The 20076-nt window shown below is 39.1% G+C and overlaps 1 protein-coding gene across 6 annotated transcripts in view; it reads right to left on the bottom strand.

The window, feature by feature from the left end:
- Window positions 1-20076, bottom strand: part of FRMD4B (FERM domain containing 4B) — a 349156-nt gene that overhangs the window by 90215 nt on the left and 238865 nt on the right. For all 6 annotated transcript variants that reach the window (XM_074198763.1, XM_074198761.1, XM_074198757.1 and 3 more), the window contains one exon: window positions 19099-19183. In XM_074198763.1, the coding sequence (XP_074054864.1) occupies window positions 19099-19183 (85 nt within the window). The remainder of the gene's footprint in view (window positions 1-19098; window positions 19184-20076) is intronic.

The raw sequence follows: 20076 nt of genomic DNA, 5'->3' as shown, positions 1-20076 counted from the left end.
TCAATAACATCTACCTTTCAGATTTGCTGTGAGGATCAAATGAGATAATTTTGGTGAAGTGCTTAGGACAAAGTAGAAGCTATTATTAAAAGAGAGGTATGTATCAAGGCATTGTGGAAAGGTGTCAGACCTGCAGTCCAATACTCCTGAGGACTGACTGATTCTGATTAAAATATAATTGGAGAATATTTGACAAAATAAATAAAAATATAATAGAACATAGAAAATCTCAATATGTCATCTTCTAAGTGAATATGTTGTCTATAAGGATTCCTTTCCTATGGCGGAGTGGCTCCGTTTGTACTGGAGTTTGATCCTACTGCTGTCAAATCCAACTGGAATCCAGTGGACTTGGATGTAATTTCTGGCCCAGATCCTAGTTATGTAACTATGAGCAAATCATACGATCTTTCAGATTCTCTTTTTAGCATCTGTAAAATGGAGTTGATGACGATGGTGCCCGACTCAGAGAATGAAGTACATACGATGAACCTTCAATTGCAATATAGACATGAGCTAGGATTAGTGTTACTGAACGTAACACAGCATGGGTCTGAGATAGAATATAGTCCCAATCAGTCTTTTGAAATGGAGTGGTATGGTGAGGAATTAAAATGGGAGCCCAATCGAGAACCTCACGTCCACGTGGAAAGGATCATAGAGCACAATATTGTGAATTTGCCCCCTCTAGGAACAGAGTAAGAGAAATGTGCTTAATTAGATGCAGTTACCGAGGCCTACCATTGCTGACCAGCTTGGACCAGTTGACCATCTGCTTCTTTCTCTCTCCTACTTCTTCCTTTTTTGTAAGTGCACTCACTTATTTTCTTGTGAACATCTTGTGTCTTCTCTCCCCTTCCCCCCCTCTACTTTTTTAAAGGATTCATCTTCCCCCAGAAGTTTTTCCTGCTGCAAAATCAAATTGCAATTCTGCATCACTGCCAGAAGTATTTAAGCAATTAGGGAGCTATAATTAATGTCTACTGTGTATGTAATCTCATAATGGGGCCTGGGTAAATGCAGAAGTTCAGAACAGGGTCTGGGTGTTTGTTTAATAATGGTTATTCATCTGTGGTCCGACTGTCTCCCTACTGGGTTTGCCAGATGTGGGTGCTCTGGAATGCCGGTGCAGAGAAGTGAAGCTTGACCTCTAAGCCTCCCAGCCTGCCTCTGGAATCTTCTATCTGGCCATAGATCACCACACCTATCATTTTCAGGCCACTCTCACGGACATTTCACTCCCTGGCTTTGAAGATGTATTGACCTAAGAATGCCAGTGTGATGAAAGGCATGTCGATGTTGGCAGCAGGGGAGAGGGAAACTCTTCATAATTCAGCTAAAGGAATTAGAACAGGCTCTCCATTTCTGGGTCTCGACAGAATCAGGACAGATCTAAAATAGACCAGAACAGAAAGGATTTGGGATGGGGCTTGTGGGTTTAGAATTTGGGTGGGGAGGGGGATTCATAGAATATACAATCTTGAAGGGCAATGACTGTTTTTGCTATCATTGCATTGTTAACCATTGGCACAGCGCCTAATACACAGTAATCTAGTTAAGGTAAATCAAGAAACATTTTTAAGTACCTGTTTCTTTGCCACACACTTGACTAAGTTCTGGGGATACAAGAAAAAAAAAGAAAGAAAAATCCCCAACAATTGAGCCACATGCAAATGATGATGTACAAAGTGGTTATATGCAGGATAATTTGGAGGCAATCTCGGGAGCAAGGCATTAGGACAAGGATTGAGGAATAATAGGAAAGGTTCCCTTCAAATAAGTGGGATTTTTGGCTGAGACATAAAAGAAACCAATGAAGTCTAAGGGCAGAAAAGAGAAAGGAGAATATTGCAGGCATGGGGCCAGACCATGGTAGAGATGGGAGATGGAGTATGTTGTGCAAGTTATAAAAGGAAGCCAGTGTCACTGGATCTCAGAATTTGTGGTATAAAGAGACTGGAAAGGTCTAAAGAAGCCAAGTTATGAGGGGGCTTTAACAGTCATATAGAAAATTTTATGTTTGATCCTGGAAGTAATAGGGAGCCACCAAGAGTTTATTAAATGGAGGAGGGGGTGCCAGGGTCAGAATTGCAATTTAGGAGGACCATTTTCTAGACTTGAGCATGTGAATTTACCCAAAGCTTGGATTGCTTTCCATGGAAAATCCTTTAAATTGTATATCCTGTTGAAGGAGTGCGGAGAAAGTTAATCTTAATCAAAATGGCAAAGATGCTTCACAATCCTAGTACGCACACATTCTATAGAATATTAGCTGCCATCAGTTAAGATGTGTAATATGTGAAGCATGGGAGTAAAGTTATTTTAATGTGAATGACCCTCCCTTGGTGATAGCCCCACCGAAAGGCTTATCTAACACTGCCTAAACTTCAGAGAAGCTCTACATTACAAGCTCTTCTCTTGCCTCCAAGTTTCTCTCTAGAATAAATGGTTTATCTTCCTGCTTTCAGCTTCTCTGACCATAACTTAACCATTTTTCTCTTGTGGTCCCATCCAATTTGAGAGAAACCAATCAAAGCCATGCCTGAGTCTTCATGCCAACATCGGGAATGCTGTGATTGTCTTTTGCCAATGGGCAGTTCCCAGGAGAGTTGCTGTCTGAGCTAGCCCATTCCCTCCTTCAATGACTTGATCTAATAGAATGGACACCACTGACTCAAATCTTCAGTTTTTTTTCTTTTACAGACTTGGAGAGAATTTAAAATCAATTTTGATATGGGTTATATATGTGCAATCATGTAAAATACATTTCCATACTAGTTATGTGGTGAAAGAAGAAATAGGAAAAAGGGGGGAAAAAGACCACAGGAAAAATAAAGTGGAAAAACTAAGCTTTAAACAACTTCAATTCATTCTTTCTCTGGATATGGAAAGAATTTTCATCGTGAGTTCTTTGGGATTGTCTTGGACCATTCATTATATTGTTGAGAAGGGCTAAGTCATTCATAATTGAAGATCATATTTTTATTATTACTGTGTTTAATGTTCTCCTGGTTCTGTTCACTTTGCATTAGTTTGTGTAAGTCTTTCCAGGTTTTTCTGTAATCTGCTCATCATTACTTATAACACAATTATATTCTTTTACTCTCATATATCACACCTTGTTTTGCCATTCCCCAATTGATGAACATCTTTAATTTTGAATTTTTTGCCACCACAAAATAGTTGCGATAAAAGTTTTTGTACAAATAGTTCCTTCCCCACCTTTATTGCTTCAAAGGGTATCAGTTTAACTGAGGTCTTTTGATTCAATTCTCCCATTTAACCTAAAGGAAAACTGAGGTCCTGGGTTCAAGGAGCTTCATCAAAGTCTTCAAGGAAAGGGATTTTAATACAAGTCTTCTCTCTCCAAATCCAGCTAGGGTAGTACAGTGTATAAAGTGCTGGGTCTACAGTCAGGAAGGTGTGAGTGCAAATTCAGCTTCCAACATTTACTAACTGTATCACCCAGAAGTCACTTAAACGCTATCTGCCTCAATTTCCTCAAATGTAAAATGAGACAACCAATAGCAGCCAGCCCACTTTCCATTGTTCCACACTGGAGGAACATAAGAGTTTAAGAGATTTATCCGGGGTCACAAAGTTAATAGAGTCAGACTAGGGATCGAGATTCAGACTTTCCTGACTCCAAGCCTCGAACTTGGTTCACTAAATCAAATGGACTCTAGAAATTGGAATGAATATGAAATGAGGCCTTCTGTACATCACTATGGCTATACATCAGTGAGATATGAAATAAAAAGGTCTCAAAAGAATTAAAAATGAATTTTTTTTTGGCTTTTGCAAGGCAATGGGGTTAAGTGGCTTGCCCAAGGTCACACAGCTAGGTAATTATTAAGTGTCTGAGGCTGGATTTGAACCCAAGTCCTTCTGACTCCAGAGCTGGTGTTCTATCCAAAAATTGAATATTAAAGAGTCAATGGAGGAGTCATTCCTGATGGATGTGAACAGGATGCAACATATAACCAGAAAATCTAAAGAAATCTAAAGGAATTCTAGGCAACCTAAGGAACAGGAGTGAATGATATTATCACGTTTCAGTGGATTGATAAAGTTAGAAACCAGACTATAAGGAGTTAAGAGGGTTTTTTTTTAAGGAGTTCAAGGATTTCAGGTCAGGGTTTGAACAATGTTAATTTGTCTTGGGAGTCCTTTGCTAGACTTCTTTAGAAAGACAAGATATTAGTCCCTAGGGATAGTAATATTTCTCCCATTACTCCACATACTGAGGAAATTAATTTGTAAAACCAATTGAGAAAATGTCCTGTAGAGCCATATTATCCAAGTCCATTGATTTTTAAGTCACTGAGATTTATGATTTTGTACATCCAGATGCAGGTAGTGATTGGGTCCCTGATCTCTCTCCAAATATTTAATATAATGACTTTGCTAGAAAGCTGGTAGAGTATAGCCCAAAGAATGCTTCCCTAGGGGGTGGGAGACCTGTGTGGAACTCCTGTCTCTAAGTGATTCTGGGCAAATTGTTGAACTTCATTGAGATTCATTTGTAAAATGATGATAATATCTGTGCAACCTCCTTAAAACATTATATATGGGTGTCAGTATTATTACTATAGATTTATCCTACAGCTCACTCTCTTGGATAGATTGTGAATGAGATGAGATTGAAATGATACCATCTGATTTATGGAAGCAAATTTACTATAGGCTTGGTCTTAGATTTCTTTTACTTGCCCATCATCTTGGGTTTCAACAGTTCTCAACAAAGTAGTGAGTTTTGAGGTGACTATATTGTGAATAGTGCCAGTGTATTGCACTTATCTTTATTTAACAATGACTTTGGATGAATTATTTTATTCTGTGTGCCTCAATTTCCAACATGGGGAGAACCCTGACATTCTGACATGCATTTTTATGTATGTGGTGGGACCAATGGAGTTCTTACATCTTAAAACTATATGTGTGTGTGTGTGTGTGTGTGTGTGTGTGTGTGTGTGTGTGCTGGCTATTGTTAGAAGATAATAATATGACACCTATTCCATGTAAAGGGTTAGCCCTTTTTTAAAAGAAATATTATTTCATTTGATCTTCATAACAATCCTGTAAGATAGGTGCTATTGTTATTCTCATTTTACAATTGAGGAAACTGAGGCAAACACAGGTTAAAGTGACTTGCTCAGGTCCACATTGCTATTATATTTCTGAGGTTGGATTTGAACTCAGTCTTTCCTGACTCAAAGCCCCACCATCTGCTACCAGTTGTCTCTATTATTAATATCACCTCACTATATTATTATTATAAAACATTTCCTTTGATTTTCTTCAAGTTATGGTTCAGGACAAGCTGTCTTCAATACAAATAAACTGGCCAGGCCCCAGGACAAGGTAAACTAGTGATTATGAAGCCTTTTAAGAGTATAAAGGGACAGCTAGGTGGTGCAGTGGATAGAGCACTGGCCCTGGAATCAGGAGGACCTGAGTTCAAATTTGACCTCAGGCACTTAATGATTACCTATCTGTGTGACCTTGGGCAAGTCATTAACCCCATTGCCTTGCAAAAAGACAAAACTAAAAAGAGTCTAAAGTTCAGGATATCATATGTCTTTGTTCAAGTCCAAGCGGCTCATAGTCCAACTTCAGACACAAACTGCCTTTGGGGTCAGTGACTTCACTTAGCAAACATTAGTTTTCTAACTGCCATTTGTTTCAGCAAGAATCCCCACTCACTACTTTTCATCTAGACCTTGTCACCTACCAATTCAGGGTTATGGTACACTTTTCAATGTATTGCCATGACTTTGAAATCAATGGGGAGAAAGATACAACTTCCTCAAATGATGAGGCACAAAGCACAAATCAACCACTGCACAGACTATCTCCTGTGCAATAGAAATACATGACTATTATCTCAAGTGAGCTTTCTGGTCAAAGAACTATGTTACCTTTTCAATGAGGTCTGGTAAAATAGGAGGGCAAATTCATGTCCCTCAATATATTAGAACCACAGCCTCTAAGAAGCATTATTTTTTGGATATTCTTTACTTTTCTTTTTCTTTTTTTTTTTAATGTAACAAAAGCAGCCCATGGATCATTATATATAACTGCATCAGGAGAAGGTATCCAAATTTTTTCTAGCATTTATTTATGTGATGAGAACTTAGAATCCAATATTTTTAAATTAGATATTGGACTCAGACTTTAGCCTCATCTCCCTTCCACTTTTTTCCCCAGATGTTGAATGACTTAGCTAAGGGTACAGCTGTTCAGTGGTATGAGCATCCCATCCCCTTCTACAAATAGTCAACTTTTGGTGATTCAGGGGATAATTAACCAGTCTTTGGCTCATTCATGGCTTTAATGGTGGTTATGCCACTTAGGGCAAATATGATTTTGGGAGAAATCACTCCTCTTTGAACTTCTTTTGAAATGAATGGGTTTTGACCAAATCAATCAATTAACAGTTATTAAGTATCAATATGTATAGGCACTGTATTAAGTACAGGTGATACAAAAAGAATCAAGACAGTTCCTGCCCTCAAGAAACTTACAATCTAAAAACAATAGTCACCATTTATATAGTATTTACCATGAATACTACACTTCATTAGTTTATTTGATGCTCCCAATAACTGGGAGATAGGCTCTATTATTATCCCCATTTTACAGATGAGGAAACTGAGGCAAGTAGAGGTTGTGACTTGCCCAGGGTCACGTAGACTGAATTTGAACTCAGCTCTTCCTTATTCCCAGTTCTAGCCATTATACCACCTAGTTTCCCCATAATGAAGGACCTTACAATAAAAAACCTCTGAGATTTTTTCCAGTTATAAATCTATAGATATTATAATCCTTATTTCTCCTCCATTTCTCATATTTTCCTATATTTCGACTAGCAAGTATTTTGTTTGGGCAGGGGAGAAGAAAGTTATTTCAACTCAGTGTTTGAACAAGGAGGGGTTAAAACTGTACTGAAATGAAGCTTCAGGGCCATCAGGTGTTTTAAACTTGGCAGACAGTAGAGGAATCAGGACTGCTTTTGTTCCTTTATAAGAATAAGTCTCCTCTTTGGGAGTAATCATAAAATAAACTTAGACTTCTAAGAGTTTAGATTTTTCTGGCCATTATTTAGACAAAGCTGATTGTCAATTTTTAAAATAGTTCTTTTTGCAGGACATTTCCAAACACAGTGTTACACATTCCATATGCTTTCTTGTCAGTATATTATATTGCAGTTTGCATTCAGTGACATGTAAAGAGGCATTTTCAAGGCCAAAACTCCATTAACACCAGATTTCTAGGAAAATTCAGAGTCTGAGTAAACTTAATTGATGTTGGTGGTAACCTATATAAAAAATAAACCAATCAGTTACTCTCAACTACAGTTTTTAATTAGCTGAAAAAGCCAGTCCGGCACTCTACTTCATCCACATAGACACAGGTTTAGATTGAATACATTGAAGAAAACCACACAGTGCCATAGTCTAAGGAATTCATTACCTTGTGGCCATCCTTTTGAAGAACCTTTCTAAATTCAGTCAAGTTGGCTCTGACAGCAATTGTAATCTGCCCAGCTATATTGGAAGCCTTCCTAACAATAAAACCTACTACTCTATTGAATTAGCTTTGGAGAAGTCAAGGATGTGATGAGGGAAGAAAGGACTGATGTGGGAAGGGAGTTTTGTGACAGCTATAGCACAGAGTTCATTCCCTAAAGTGGCACATTATGTTACAGTCTATGAGGTCAATGTGGTGAGAGTTTGTGTGTGGGGAAAAAAGACTAGGATGCTCCCGTGTTGTGTGGCTGATAGAGACCATGCCAAATGAGGTCTCTGATCAAGAAATGGAGTAAAAGTTGTGAAACACACACACACACACACACACACACACACACACACACACACACACACACACGAATAATGATAAATTTGTTTCACTATAATGGAATTTCTGTTATGTTGGCCTACTGCTTCCTTCTTATCAATTCAAAGAACATGAAAACTGGGATTATTAGGTAAGAAAAGGGAGATTAATTAGCTATAGTTGGCTACAATAAAAACGTGTTCCTTCTCAACTTGATTTGCTGTCTATTTGTTCTGAACCTGGAACAAAGTTGCTGCCTAGGAACCCAGATCAACAACTCAGCTCAAGACCAAATGAACATAATGTTTTCTTTAAAAAAGGGAAGTATGTACTTTGCTTTAGTCTTGAGACAAGATCTAGCCTAGCCCAAAGATTGATTGCTCCCTGCCCGCCAAAGTCAACTCTTTAGCCTCAGTTCAGTTTTTCTTCAGCATATAGGAAAGCTAACAAAAGTTGGCATTAAGATAAATTTCAACTATTTGTAAGTGGGGGGTAGAGTGGGTGCAGCTAGTTAGTAGAGTGGATGGAGTGCTGAACTGGAATTAGGAAGACCTGAATTCAAATTTGACCATCACATATGAGCTGGGAGATGAAGGGTAAACCACTTAACCCCGTTTGCCTCAGTTTTCTTATTTGTAAAATGAGTTGAAGAAGGAAATAGCAAATCAGTCCAGAATCTTTGCCAAGAAAGTCCCAAGTGAAGTCCTAAAGAGTCAGAAGAAGAAGAAGAAAAGGAGGAAGAAGGAAGAAGGAGGAGGAGGAAGAGAGGAAAAAGAAGGAAGATGAAGGAAGGAGATAGAAGGAGAGGAAGAGGAAGAGGAAGAAGAAGGAAGGAGGAGGAGGAGGGAGGAGAAAGGAGAGGAAAAGGAAGGAAGATGAAGGAAGGAGGAAGAAGGAGAGGAGGAGATAAAAGGAAGAAGGAGGAAGAAGACAACATAGAGTGGAGGTTAAATGAGAGCATAAGTAGATTTGTTCAGTTAGAGAATCACACCTAGGGTTCAGTCAGGGAATTTTTCTATAAGGGAAGTACCCAGACATTTACCCTAGTAGGTATAAGTTCAGGGGGAACTAGGAGCAAACATTATTACAGGGACTTAACACATCTCAGTTCAAATCCCAACTTTGCAACATATCATTGATTTGACTTTGGGGAAATTCACTTGGTCCTTTTTGGTCCTCTACCAGCTACAAAATGGAGAGGTCTGAGAAGAGAGGAATTATCCACTTTCTTCCAATTCCAACATTTCATGATTCCAGGATGCCATCAATCTGTGGAGTTCTGAGATGGTTGAGTGTATTCTAGGGTGCTCATTGGTTGTCTGCAGAAATGTTTGCATTAGAAGCTGGTGTGAAGTCCTTATCACACAAAACTTTCCTTTCCCTCTTCCATTCCCCCTCATAGGGCCTCCCCCATATACCAGTTGTTTTTTCATATTTAAATGTGTCTCTTGATTTCTTTTTTGCTTGGAAGAAAAAATTAGCCCATGACTAAATAATGTGCTTGATGTAGAAATGCAGTGCTCAAGTAAATGAATAGAAAGCTGAGAGACTTTCATTATGACCACAAATATGGGATAAGAATATCACTTAATTCTGGTACTTACTTTTAAAAGAATGCTAAAGGTAAAGAGCAGAATTTATTGGCACTATCCCAAGCCCAGCTACTGTGTAATGATAAAATAGAATTTTAGTAATGTACTTAGCAGGAGGTTAGTCAGGAGGACCTGAATTCAAATCCGAATTCAGACACTTAATAATTACCTAGCTGTTCGACCTCGGGCAAGCCACTTAACCCCATTGCCTTGCAGAAAAAAAAACAACTAAAAAAATGTATTTAGCATAGAGCCTGGCCTGTGGTAGATTTAAATGCTTATTTCCTTCCCTGTGGACCAAAGATTTTGACAGTGCATATCAGCTATATGTTCCGGCACGGCAACCTTCCTAGACTGTTAATGGCAGCAGAGACTTTAGTCCTCATCCAAGCTCTGCCACTTGTTAGCTGCTATGGCCATGGCCAAGTCAGAATCTTAACTTCCTCACCTATAAAACTGGATTTGAAACTATTTGCATTATCTACATGTAAAGAGTTGTAAGGAACACATTTTGTAAATCTTAAGCACCATAATATACAAATTAGGATCATAATTTTGACATCCATATAGTATTTGGAAGTTGTAACACCTACACCCTTTCTCCTTTTTAACTTTTCTATTCAGGGTCTCACCATCCCCTTAAGTCACCCAGATTTAGAGCCTTCAGGAACATCATCAGTTCCCCCTTTCTCTCCTCCCTCAAATCCAACCAGTTTTCAAATGTTGTCATTTCTACTTTCAAAGGGTCTCATACTTGTGTTCCCTTTTCTTTCTGATTCTGCTACCACCCTGCCAGAGGCCCCTCACTATCTTACACCTGGCAAGAGCCTTCCAGTTGGTTTCCCTGTTCCAAATCTCTCCCCATTCCAGTCATTCTACATTCAGCTGTCAAAATGATTTTTCCTAAGGCATGCTCCTCTTCATTTAAATAAACCCCAATGGCTCCCTCTCACCTCCAAGATTAAATAGAATTTCTTTTGTTTGGCCTTCAAAGTCCTTCATAACTGCCCCTTTCTACCTTTCTAGTCTTGTATGCCTTGCTCCACCCATATACTCTATGATACAGTGACATCGTTCTCCTTATTGTTCCTTGTACAGTCTCCCGTGTCTGCATATTTCTCCCTTCTCAACTATTCAGCTTACCTTGTTCCTTCATGTCCCAATTAAAATTCTACTTCTACAAAAAGTCTTTCCTGAGGTTCTTTTATGCTAATGACTTCTCTTTGGAATTTTCACCAATATTCCTTATTTGTCAATGCCTGTCTGTCTGTCTGTCTGTCTATCTGTCTATCTTTTGAGTTAACCTCTGGCTGACAAAAAATACAGGTCCCTGGAAATTTGGGGGCAACAAAACAATAGACTGAATTAGTCTCTGTGGCTAGGAAGGTACCAGAAGACACACTGGCAAAAGAGCAGTCCTTTTTTTGAAATTTTCCTTGAGCACGTTGGTAGCATTGGTCTGTAGTTAACAGCCCTCCTTAATATCTCTCTTCTTTGCCATAGCTCAGTTTTATCTTCTGTTTACCCTTGTGCTGGCTGCTTAGGGCTGCTCTGGGTAAAACCTAGTTTTCTTCTGCTCTGCTTCCAGATATAGGAGTCTATCTGGTCTTGAGGTGTTGTTTTGTTATATAAATTGCTTACAGTGACTTTGATTAATTAACTAATTAAGAGGTATACAAGCTCAGCTCACCCTGATTGATCGATTGATGCCAAGAAATATTCTTACTTGAAAAGGGTAATTACTTTTAAGTGGGTGGGATCAATCAATCAATGGAGCATCATCCTTATACACAAGTATCCTTGGTACTTAGGGGACCACTTCCCTAGTGCAGGACCTAATAACATCAAGACTATTTTAAGAACTTTCTAATTGGTTTTTAGGTTTCCACTGGTTCTCTTTCTAATACATTCTATAGCCAGCTTCAAAAATAAGGCATAAGAATGAGCATTTTAGGAGCAGATAGGACATACAGTGGATAAACAATAGGCCTGGAATCAGGAGAGATCTGAGTTCAAATGTGACTCTGCATTTTTTTTTCTTTTTAAATTTTAGAAAAGTTTTATTTATTTTGAGTTTTACAATTTTTCCCCCAATTTTGCTTCCCTCCTCCCACCCTCCACAGAAGGCAGTTTGTTAGTCTTTACATCATTCCCATAGTATGCATTGATCTAAGTTGAATATGATGAGAGAGAAATCATATCTGTAAGGAAGAACTATATAGTATGAGATATAGCTGAATTACATAATAAGACATTTTTTTCCCCCCAAATTAAAGGTAATAGTCCTTGGTCTTTGTTCAAACTCCATAATTCTTTCTCAGGATACAGATGGCATTCTCTGTCACAGATACCCCAGAATTGTGCCTGATTGTTGCCCTGTTGGTATAGCTGTGTGACCCTGGGCAAGTCAGTTTGCCCAGTTCCTCATCTGCAAAATGAACTGCAGAAGCAAATGATAAACCATTCCAATATCTTTGCCAAAAAAATTCAGCCAAATAGGGTCATAAAGAGTTGGAAACAACAACAAAAACAGCAGCAAGAATTACATTTTATTCTCCAGCTTAAAAAAACCCTTCAATAGTTTGCATTTGAGATGAATTTCAGAATCCTCAGTCTTGCATTTTAAGGCCCTCCACAATCTAATACAATTTATCTTCTTTGTCTTACTTCAGATTAGTCTCCTACCTTACAGCCAAATCCAATTACTGCCTCTTCCTTCAAAGACATGTTAATTATTCTGTATGCATACATTCTTTTTTAAAACAATTTTTATTGATACTAGTTTTATATCACCTAGATTTCTCCCTTGAATTCCTCCCCCTTTCTTCTTAGAGAACCATCCATTAGTTTTTTCTTATTAATTTGTTTCTCTTATTACATTCTTTTTCCTCACTGAGCAAATTTTAAAAAACGATAATGAAAAATAAAACCTTTAATAAATAGATGCTTATATTAATAATACATTTTGTACATGACTAACTGGTATAGTTATCAGTGAAGTAATTAAAATTTTTGATCTGTATTGGAAAGTTATACTATTAGTAAATTTGTGAGAGTAAAATCCTTTCCCCAAATTAAAAGTTTGACTGGCAGAATTTTTTAAATAGGGAAAAATGGAAGGATTATACAGAAGTTAATAAGCTCCCCCTCTCCCACCATTCACACTTATGTTAAGATTAAATAAATGATTCTTTAAAAAAAAATAGATGCATAGCCTGGCAAAAATAATACTCTGCCTGAAAATGTTTATCTCTTACTGTTTCCAAATTAATTGTTTCTCTGAAATGTGGCTGTTTCATTTTTTTCTTTATTTACCAGAATTCTAAAGTCTTTTAAAGTTGTTTTTTTAAATATAATGTTATCTTTAAGGTAGGTAGGTATCTTCAATGGATAGAGCACTGCATCTGGAGTCAGAGAGATCTAGTTCAAATCCAGCTTTGGACCCAGTAGCTAATTTAGTCAAATCATTTAATCTCTGTTTACTTCAATTTCTCTGACTCCAAATTTCACTATTCCACACTAGTGAATTTTGTTGTTCTTTTTAGATTTAACTGATCCAATGAACTCTTGGTGAGGAAAATCCCTCTCTTGATGCAGATTAATATCTATTCTGTAACTTATAGTCTTGTTCATCTTTTGTCTCCAAGAGAATAAATGACATCACAAAGGTGATGTCTTGACTTGCAAGTGAATTGGATTTGAGGGAAGCAGGGATATACAAAGTCATTAACTTCACTCTCTTTCTTTAGAGTCATTGGAGTCCAGTGGCAAGACATAGGTCAGAAAGACTGACAATTCCCCCTTCCCCCACTCAGAGTCTTAAAGAGTAGTCTGGTTCAATTGTGTAGTTGGGATTTGTAGGATTTGAACCAAGTCTCTCTGACTGGGAGGCCAGCTATTGAAACCCAACATATCCAATGCAGCCTCTGTACACTAAAGGACTGAATTGAATGATTTCACTCTTTAGAATAGCCATGAAATGTTCTTCCTCATAAGGCCTTTGGCTTCTCCTTGGAAGAGGGAAAATTAAGCCTACCATTTTAATGCAGGCAAGGCAAAAGTCCTTAGAATTACACTGAGATTATGCTAAACTGTACTGTGATAAATTTTTTTTTTAGGTTTTTACAAGGCAATGGGGTTAAAGTGGCTTACCCAAGGCCATACATTTAGGTAATTATTAAGTGTCTGAGGTCAGATTTGCACTCCTGACTCCAGGGTCAGTGCTCTATCCACTGTGCCACCTAGCCACCCCTGTACTGTGATAATTTTCAAGAGACATTTTGCAATTTTTAAATGTCCATTTCATGAAAAATTCAGATATTCCCATATGTCCCATTTTATTGTTAGACAAAGAATCCATTAGAGAAACAGTTGCTCTTTTCCTCTCCAACAATGAATACTCACCCCTTCATTTCCCCTACTGCCTAAGAAAATGAGCATTACCTCTCAAGCTCTGGGTTGAACTCCCCAAATCCTCCCAACATTCAGGGATAGGTAAAACATGGGCTTCAACATGATTGCATTGCATATGTAGTTCAATCCCCAAGCAGTGTGAATATGACATTATCAAGGTCAATAACATATAAATGCCTCCAAATGCGGGGTGGGGGGTAGCCTTACCAGATTCCTTACCAGATAAATATGTGAAAGGGAAACTCAAGTCAAGCATTTACCTCCTGTCTGACCTTGGACAAATCAATCATTTCTCCTGGCCTCAGTTTGCTCATATATAAAATGAAGGACTTGCCTTAGATTGCTCCTAAGTCCCTTTCATCTCTAAATCTATGACCCTGTGATTCTAATGAATGGTTTCCAGTTCAGTTCAACTGGGTGCTGAAGTGGAGAGAGCATTGGGGTTGGAATTGGGAAGGCTCATCTTTCTGAGCTCAAATCTGGCCTCAGACACTCATTAGCTGTGTGATCCCCGGGCAAGTCACTTGCCCCTGTTTGTCTCCATTTCCTCATCTGTAAAATGAAGGAAATGGCCAACCAATCTAGTATTTTTGCAAAGAAAATCCTAAATGGGGTTGCCAAGAGTTGAACATGACTGAAATGACTGAATAATTCAACTCAAATCAATCCAACAAGCCTTATTAATCATCTTCTATGTGGAAAGTAGAAGATGGAAGAGGAAGATGATAAAGACAGGTAGCATGGTTATAGTGGAGAGAGACTAACCCTTGGTTTCAGAAAAACTTCAGATCAAATCCTGGTTTCTTCATTATATCGTAGTAATCTTCTTAGGTAGGAAGTTTACTCTGCTTCTGTGGTCCCTTCTCTGACTGGCTAATTCCTCCCAGAACCTCCACTTTTAGTACAGTGTCCAAGCTAGCCATGGTTACATACACACACATACACACACACACAAACACACACACACACACACACACACACACATCTTTATATAAAACACACAATTTATTAACCGCTAAGAGACTGGACCTGTAATTTCCTGGATGAGGAAACTCCCTCTACCAACATAAGCTGACATCTCTGTGATTAATCGCCTCATTTTGAGCACTGAGTGATTAAGTGGCATGTCCAGAGTTGCCTATTCAGGATGTGTCAGAGACAGGACTGGAACCCAGAGCTTCCTGGGTCAGGTCTCTAGTCATTCGACAACTGGAAGTTCCATTTACCGATGAAACCGCAGCTCTAATCCCCATCCTTGTAGCGAGGCTTGTAGGATGCTTTTGCTGTGCTAAGGTAACACGTCTATTGGAAATATAGCATGTAAACACGGAGGAATAGTGAAGATAGTGAGAGAGAGGCAGAGCCAGAGACAAAAGGACAGACAGATTGAGAGACAGATAGAAAGAAGCACAGAAGACAGAGACAAAGAGTGACAGAGAGACAAAAAAATTGAGAGAGATGCAGGGAGATATAGACAGAGAGACTGAGGGAGATATAGGGAGACACAGAGAGATTGTGACAGAGAGACATAGGGAGACACAGACAGACTGAAAAAGACTTAAAGACACATAGGGAGTCAGGAAGAGACGTGGGAAGTCACAGACAGAGAGGCTGAGGCAGAGAAAAGCAGAGATACACAGAGAGAGATAGACGGAGAAACAGAGAGGAAACAAATACAGATAGCAGTAAGAAATATCAGAAACGATATGGCATTGGAACCAAGCCTCGAAGGATATCTGGGGACTCTTAAGAGGTGGAAGCCAAGAGGGAGAACATTTCAGGAAGGAGAGACAGCTGGTGTAAAGGCACCTAGATGGGAGAAGGAAGGAGCTGGAATAACAAATCTGGGTGACTGCAAGTAAGCCAGTTGGGTTGGGTTGGAAGATGTGATAGGTAGTCATGAGAAATTGCCATGAAAATTAGGTTGGAGCTGAGTTGGGAAAGGCTTGAATGCCAAATTAAAGCTTGGCAGGCTGGAGTAGATAATTCAATTTAATTCAACAAAGATTTAGTAAGTATCTATTATGTGCTAAGGACTGTACTAGATACAAAAGAGACAAAGAAACCCAAACAAAAAAAAATAACCAGTATGTCTTCTAATGAATTATTTGTATCTCTATCTACCTATCATCTATCTGTCTATCTATCTACTTATCATCTATCAATCTATCTATGAATCTATCTATCATCTATCATCTATCAACTATCTATCTACCTATCATCTACCTATCATCTATCTATCTATCTATCTATCTATCTATCTATCTATCTATCTATCATCTATCTACCATCTATCTACCTACCTATCATCTATCTTTCTATCTATCCATCTATATACACATATACACACATACACACATATACACACATATACATATACATAAATGCACACACATAAAATTGTATGTATAGGAGGGGTGGAATGTTAGATAAATAATATGCAAATATAAAATTCATGAAATAATTTTAAGAGAACTTTATGAGCTCTATTCTTGTCTTTAGATCTCTGCTTTAAATGAAAGTGAAGGACTTTTTTTGTTGGAAACACTGGTTTACTTTAAGGAAGTCCCCTTCAAGGGTCCCCTTTAGCAGAGGACCTTTCCTACTCCCCCCCACCCAGGTGCCTCAGGCCCCAAGTTTATGGATTTGATCTATAGATCTCAAAAGACAGACAGACTGGGTGTCTCCTTTAGAATGTTAGTTCCCTGAAGCAGGTCTTTTTCCACCTTCATCTTTGCAGTGCCAGCTTTTAGCACAGTGTCTGGTCCATTGAAGGGACTCAATAAATGTTTGACTTCTTAATGGGTGTGAAAGGAGGACAATGGAAGAAAGGCCTAGAATAAAGGTACTTAAAGTTGCATTGTCACCTGTCAACAAGTTTAGACTCTGAGAAGCCCAGGCAGTTGTTGAGTCATCTGCAAGGCCAGAAGATACCCACAAGTGTGGTTGAGCAGAGGAATTTGCTCTCATAAAACTTGTTTATTCTGGTAGTTGAAATTCCAGAGACATATTCCTTGAGTGGAATATACCTCTTTTTGAAAAAGGAGAACCAAAATGAAGTTCTCTTAGAGACATTATTTTACCCAGTTGTCATCTATCAGTCAAAAGCTATTTATGAAGTCCTGATTATGTGTCAGATGCTGCTCTAGGTGACAGAGATAGAGAGATAAAAAGGAAACAGCTCTTTCCTTCAAGGACCTCACATTCGCATGGACTTCCCTTGGGATGGATTGTGTTAGTTATTAAAGTATTCTTTTTTAGGTTGCACTTCCTACCTTCCTTCATTCTTCATTTATTAATTTATTGTTGTTTAAGTCATGACATCAGGGAGGTGATGCCGTGACAGGCACATGAAGTGAATGTGAGTGAGATGCTGTACTAAGTCACTAGCCTCACTTTCTCCTCCGGAATCATCTGGATCCAGTGACCAGATAGGAATCAGGATGACTGGAGATGACCCTGGATATGAGGCAATTGGGGTTAAGTGACTAGCCCAAGGTCACACAGCTAGCGAGTGTCAAGTGTCTGAGGCTGGATTCGAACTCCTATCCTCCTGACTGCAAGACCAGTGCTCTATCTACTGTGGCATCCTGCCCTTATTTATAGTCCAGGATGAAGCACGGGGCTTGAAGTCAGGAAAACAAGAGTTTAAATTCAGCTTCAGTGTGTGAAGCTGTATAACCTGGGCAAGTCACTGAAGTTTCTACCTCTGTTTCCTCCACATCATAACAGCACCTACCCTCCTTAGGGTTGTTGTAAGGATCAAATGAAATTATATTTGTAAAGGACTTAACACAGTGTCTGGCCTTGTGGGCAATGTAGAAGTAGATGATAGGTGGCGCAGTGGAGTCAGGACAGGAATTCGAATCCTGCTTCAGACACTTGACTCTCGCTAGCTGTGTGACCTTGGGCAAGTCACCTAACCCTGATTGTCTCCAGTCCTCTTGATTCATATCTACCCACTAGACCCAGGTGACTCTGAAGGAGAAAGTCAGAGTAATGACTTAACATAGCGCCCCCCCCCCCAAATCATACTCATGTACTTGTCTGGCATCACCTCTCTGATGCCAAAGGACAAAAACAACCACATAAATGTGTATGCCCTTCCCCCCCAAGCAGTTTTGTACCCATCAACCAACAAACCTTTATAAAATGATTACTGTTTATTAAACCTGGTACTATACTCTCCATCATTCTATTTCACTTTCCCCAAATTTAACTTTCCCCAAAATGGCAGCTCTCCCATATTCATGAAACCCTTTTCACCAAGAGTACTGGAGTCCCAGTGAACTTTGATGCTCTCACATGGAAGGGAAATTTACCAAAATATTCCCTTCTGTCTCCCTTCCAAAACTGGATTTAAGATGTCCAACAATAAGAGAAATGTCAGAAGAAAAAATGCCCCTTTGACTCTCTTTCCTTTTGCTCTCTTCCCTCCTCCCTCGATTACTTAACAAAGAAGGAAAGAAAGAATGGGAGATGTTTTCTTTGGGACCCAGCCAGCTACAGGAAGGAAATATTACAATAGGCAGTTGTATTCTCCTGTATAGGTGCCCAAATATCAAATAATTGTCAATTGTAGTTCGTTAGCTGTGTTGGCTCCAATCTATAAACTATTTCATCTGCAGATTTTCAGGTACCAACCAATCCCTTCCAGTCCTTGAATAGGCAGAATTTCTATTTAAGAGAAAAGATGATCATCAGGCTCCTGATGTTAGGAAAAATTTTTATTCTTGCAAAAGGGAGAGGAAAAAAAAATGATCTCATTGATACCTATAGAATAAATGCCACCCTTTTTGCCACCTCCAAAATGAAGGCTGAGGGCTTGCAAATTTTCAAGGAGACTGAATAGAAACCAGGAGTCTGCCAAAGCAGAGTAAAGAAGGGAAGACTTGCCCTAGGAAGAAGGCTTCCAGCCTTCGTTTCAATGAATAATAATTAATCTCTCAAGCCTGATTAATATGTCATCAGAACTCCAGGGGCTATTCACAGCACCCGGGTAGAGACTCTATTTTACAATAGTGGTAATTGGGCATGTTCTGTTTAGTCTCCCCCAGATGGTCCCCTTTTCCATTCAACCTTAGAGTGATCTCATATTAATGCAAATGCTATTTTAAGTAGAGGCTCAACCTGGTTTTCTTTGGAAGAAGATGAATAATAAGCAGGAATTCCACCCCTCCCACACATGGAAAGTTCATAGGATTTGCATAATAAAATTAATGAAGGCAGGGAAATAAACCAGAGACCCCTTTACCTGATGTACACAGGACTTGGCATTCAGAAAAAAGAGCTCCACAGTGGTTTTGTCCTTCAGAAACGAGATGCTCTCAATGTAAAACCTAAAGCAGAACAAAGAAAGTTCACTTTCTTAAATGAAACTTCCTTCTCCCCCCATCACATCATTTCCTTCTTCATTTCCCCTCTCCCTCACGCCCCCCCCCAAGAGAAAGCCAGAAGAATTGAATTCATTGGTTTTTTGTTTCCTGATTATTATTTTAAAGACCAGTTAAGAGCTCCAACATGAATTGAATTTGTTGCAAGGTACCATTTGTTTTACACCACTCCTATCTGTGAGGGATTTACCAAATAGCCACATAAGGCTAGGTTGGTTCTTATCCTCTAGGGTTGGGCTTGTGATTTCCTTGGGATAGGAGAAAGCGGCTCTGCACATTCTCTGCACAGAGAGGCTAAGTGATTTGCCCAGGGTCACACAGCCAATGTGAGCCAAGAGAAATCCCAGATTTTCCTGCTTCTGAGACCAGTTCTCCAAACACCTAGCCCAAAACCTCTCTCTTAAAGGCTTAAGACTTTTGCAGAGTAATCAAACCCTGAGGCAGTCCAGTGAAATTTGTTTTTCTGACTCCAGGTGGGGTTTAAAAGCCCCTGGCTCACCAGTCAAACCCTCTGCAGGGGAGGCAGCCTGGGCTTTCCCTTGGCCAGAAGCCAAGATTGGCCTGTAATTGCAACTCTGGTCTTTTCTCATGCAAATTAATGTATTTCTGGTCTCCCACTCTCTCCACCCCAGCTTTTGATAGTGCAATCTGTGAGATTACATTGAGCAGGTCTCTGTTTTCTCTGGCATTTCCTTTTGTGAAGGTCTGAGGCCTTGGGGACGGCCTATTTTTGTCATCCTGCCATGATAAAGTTGGTTGGTGGAGGCAGGTTCTTTATGAAGGCTGAGTGGGAAAGCTTAGGCTCCCAAGTGGTCTTCAAGTGTTTGTGCCTGGCCTTC

This window comes from Macrotis lagotis, chromosome 8 (assembly GCF_037893015.1).
Source record: "Macrotis lagotis isolate mMagLag1 chromosome 8, bilby.v1.9.chrom.fasta, whole genome shotgun sequence".
Taxonomy (NCBI): Eukaryota; Metazoa; Chordata; class Mammalia; order Peramelemorphia; family Peramelidae; genus Macrotis; species Macrotis lagotis.
Note: the sequence above shows the minus strand (reverse complement) of the source record. Positions and strands in the feature narration are given on the sequence as shown.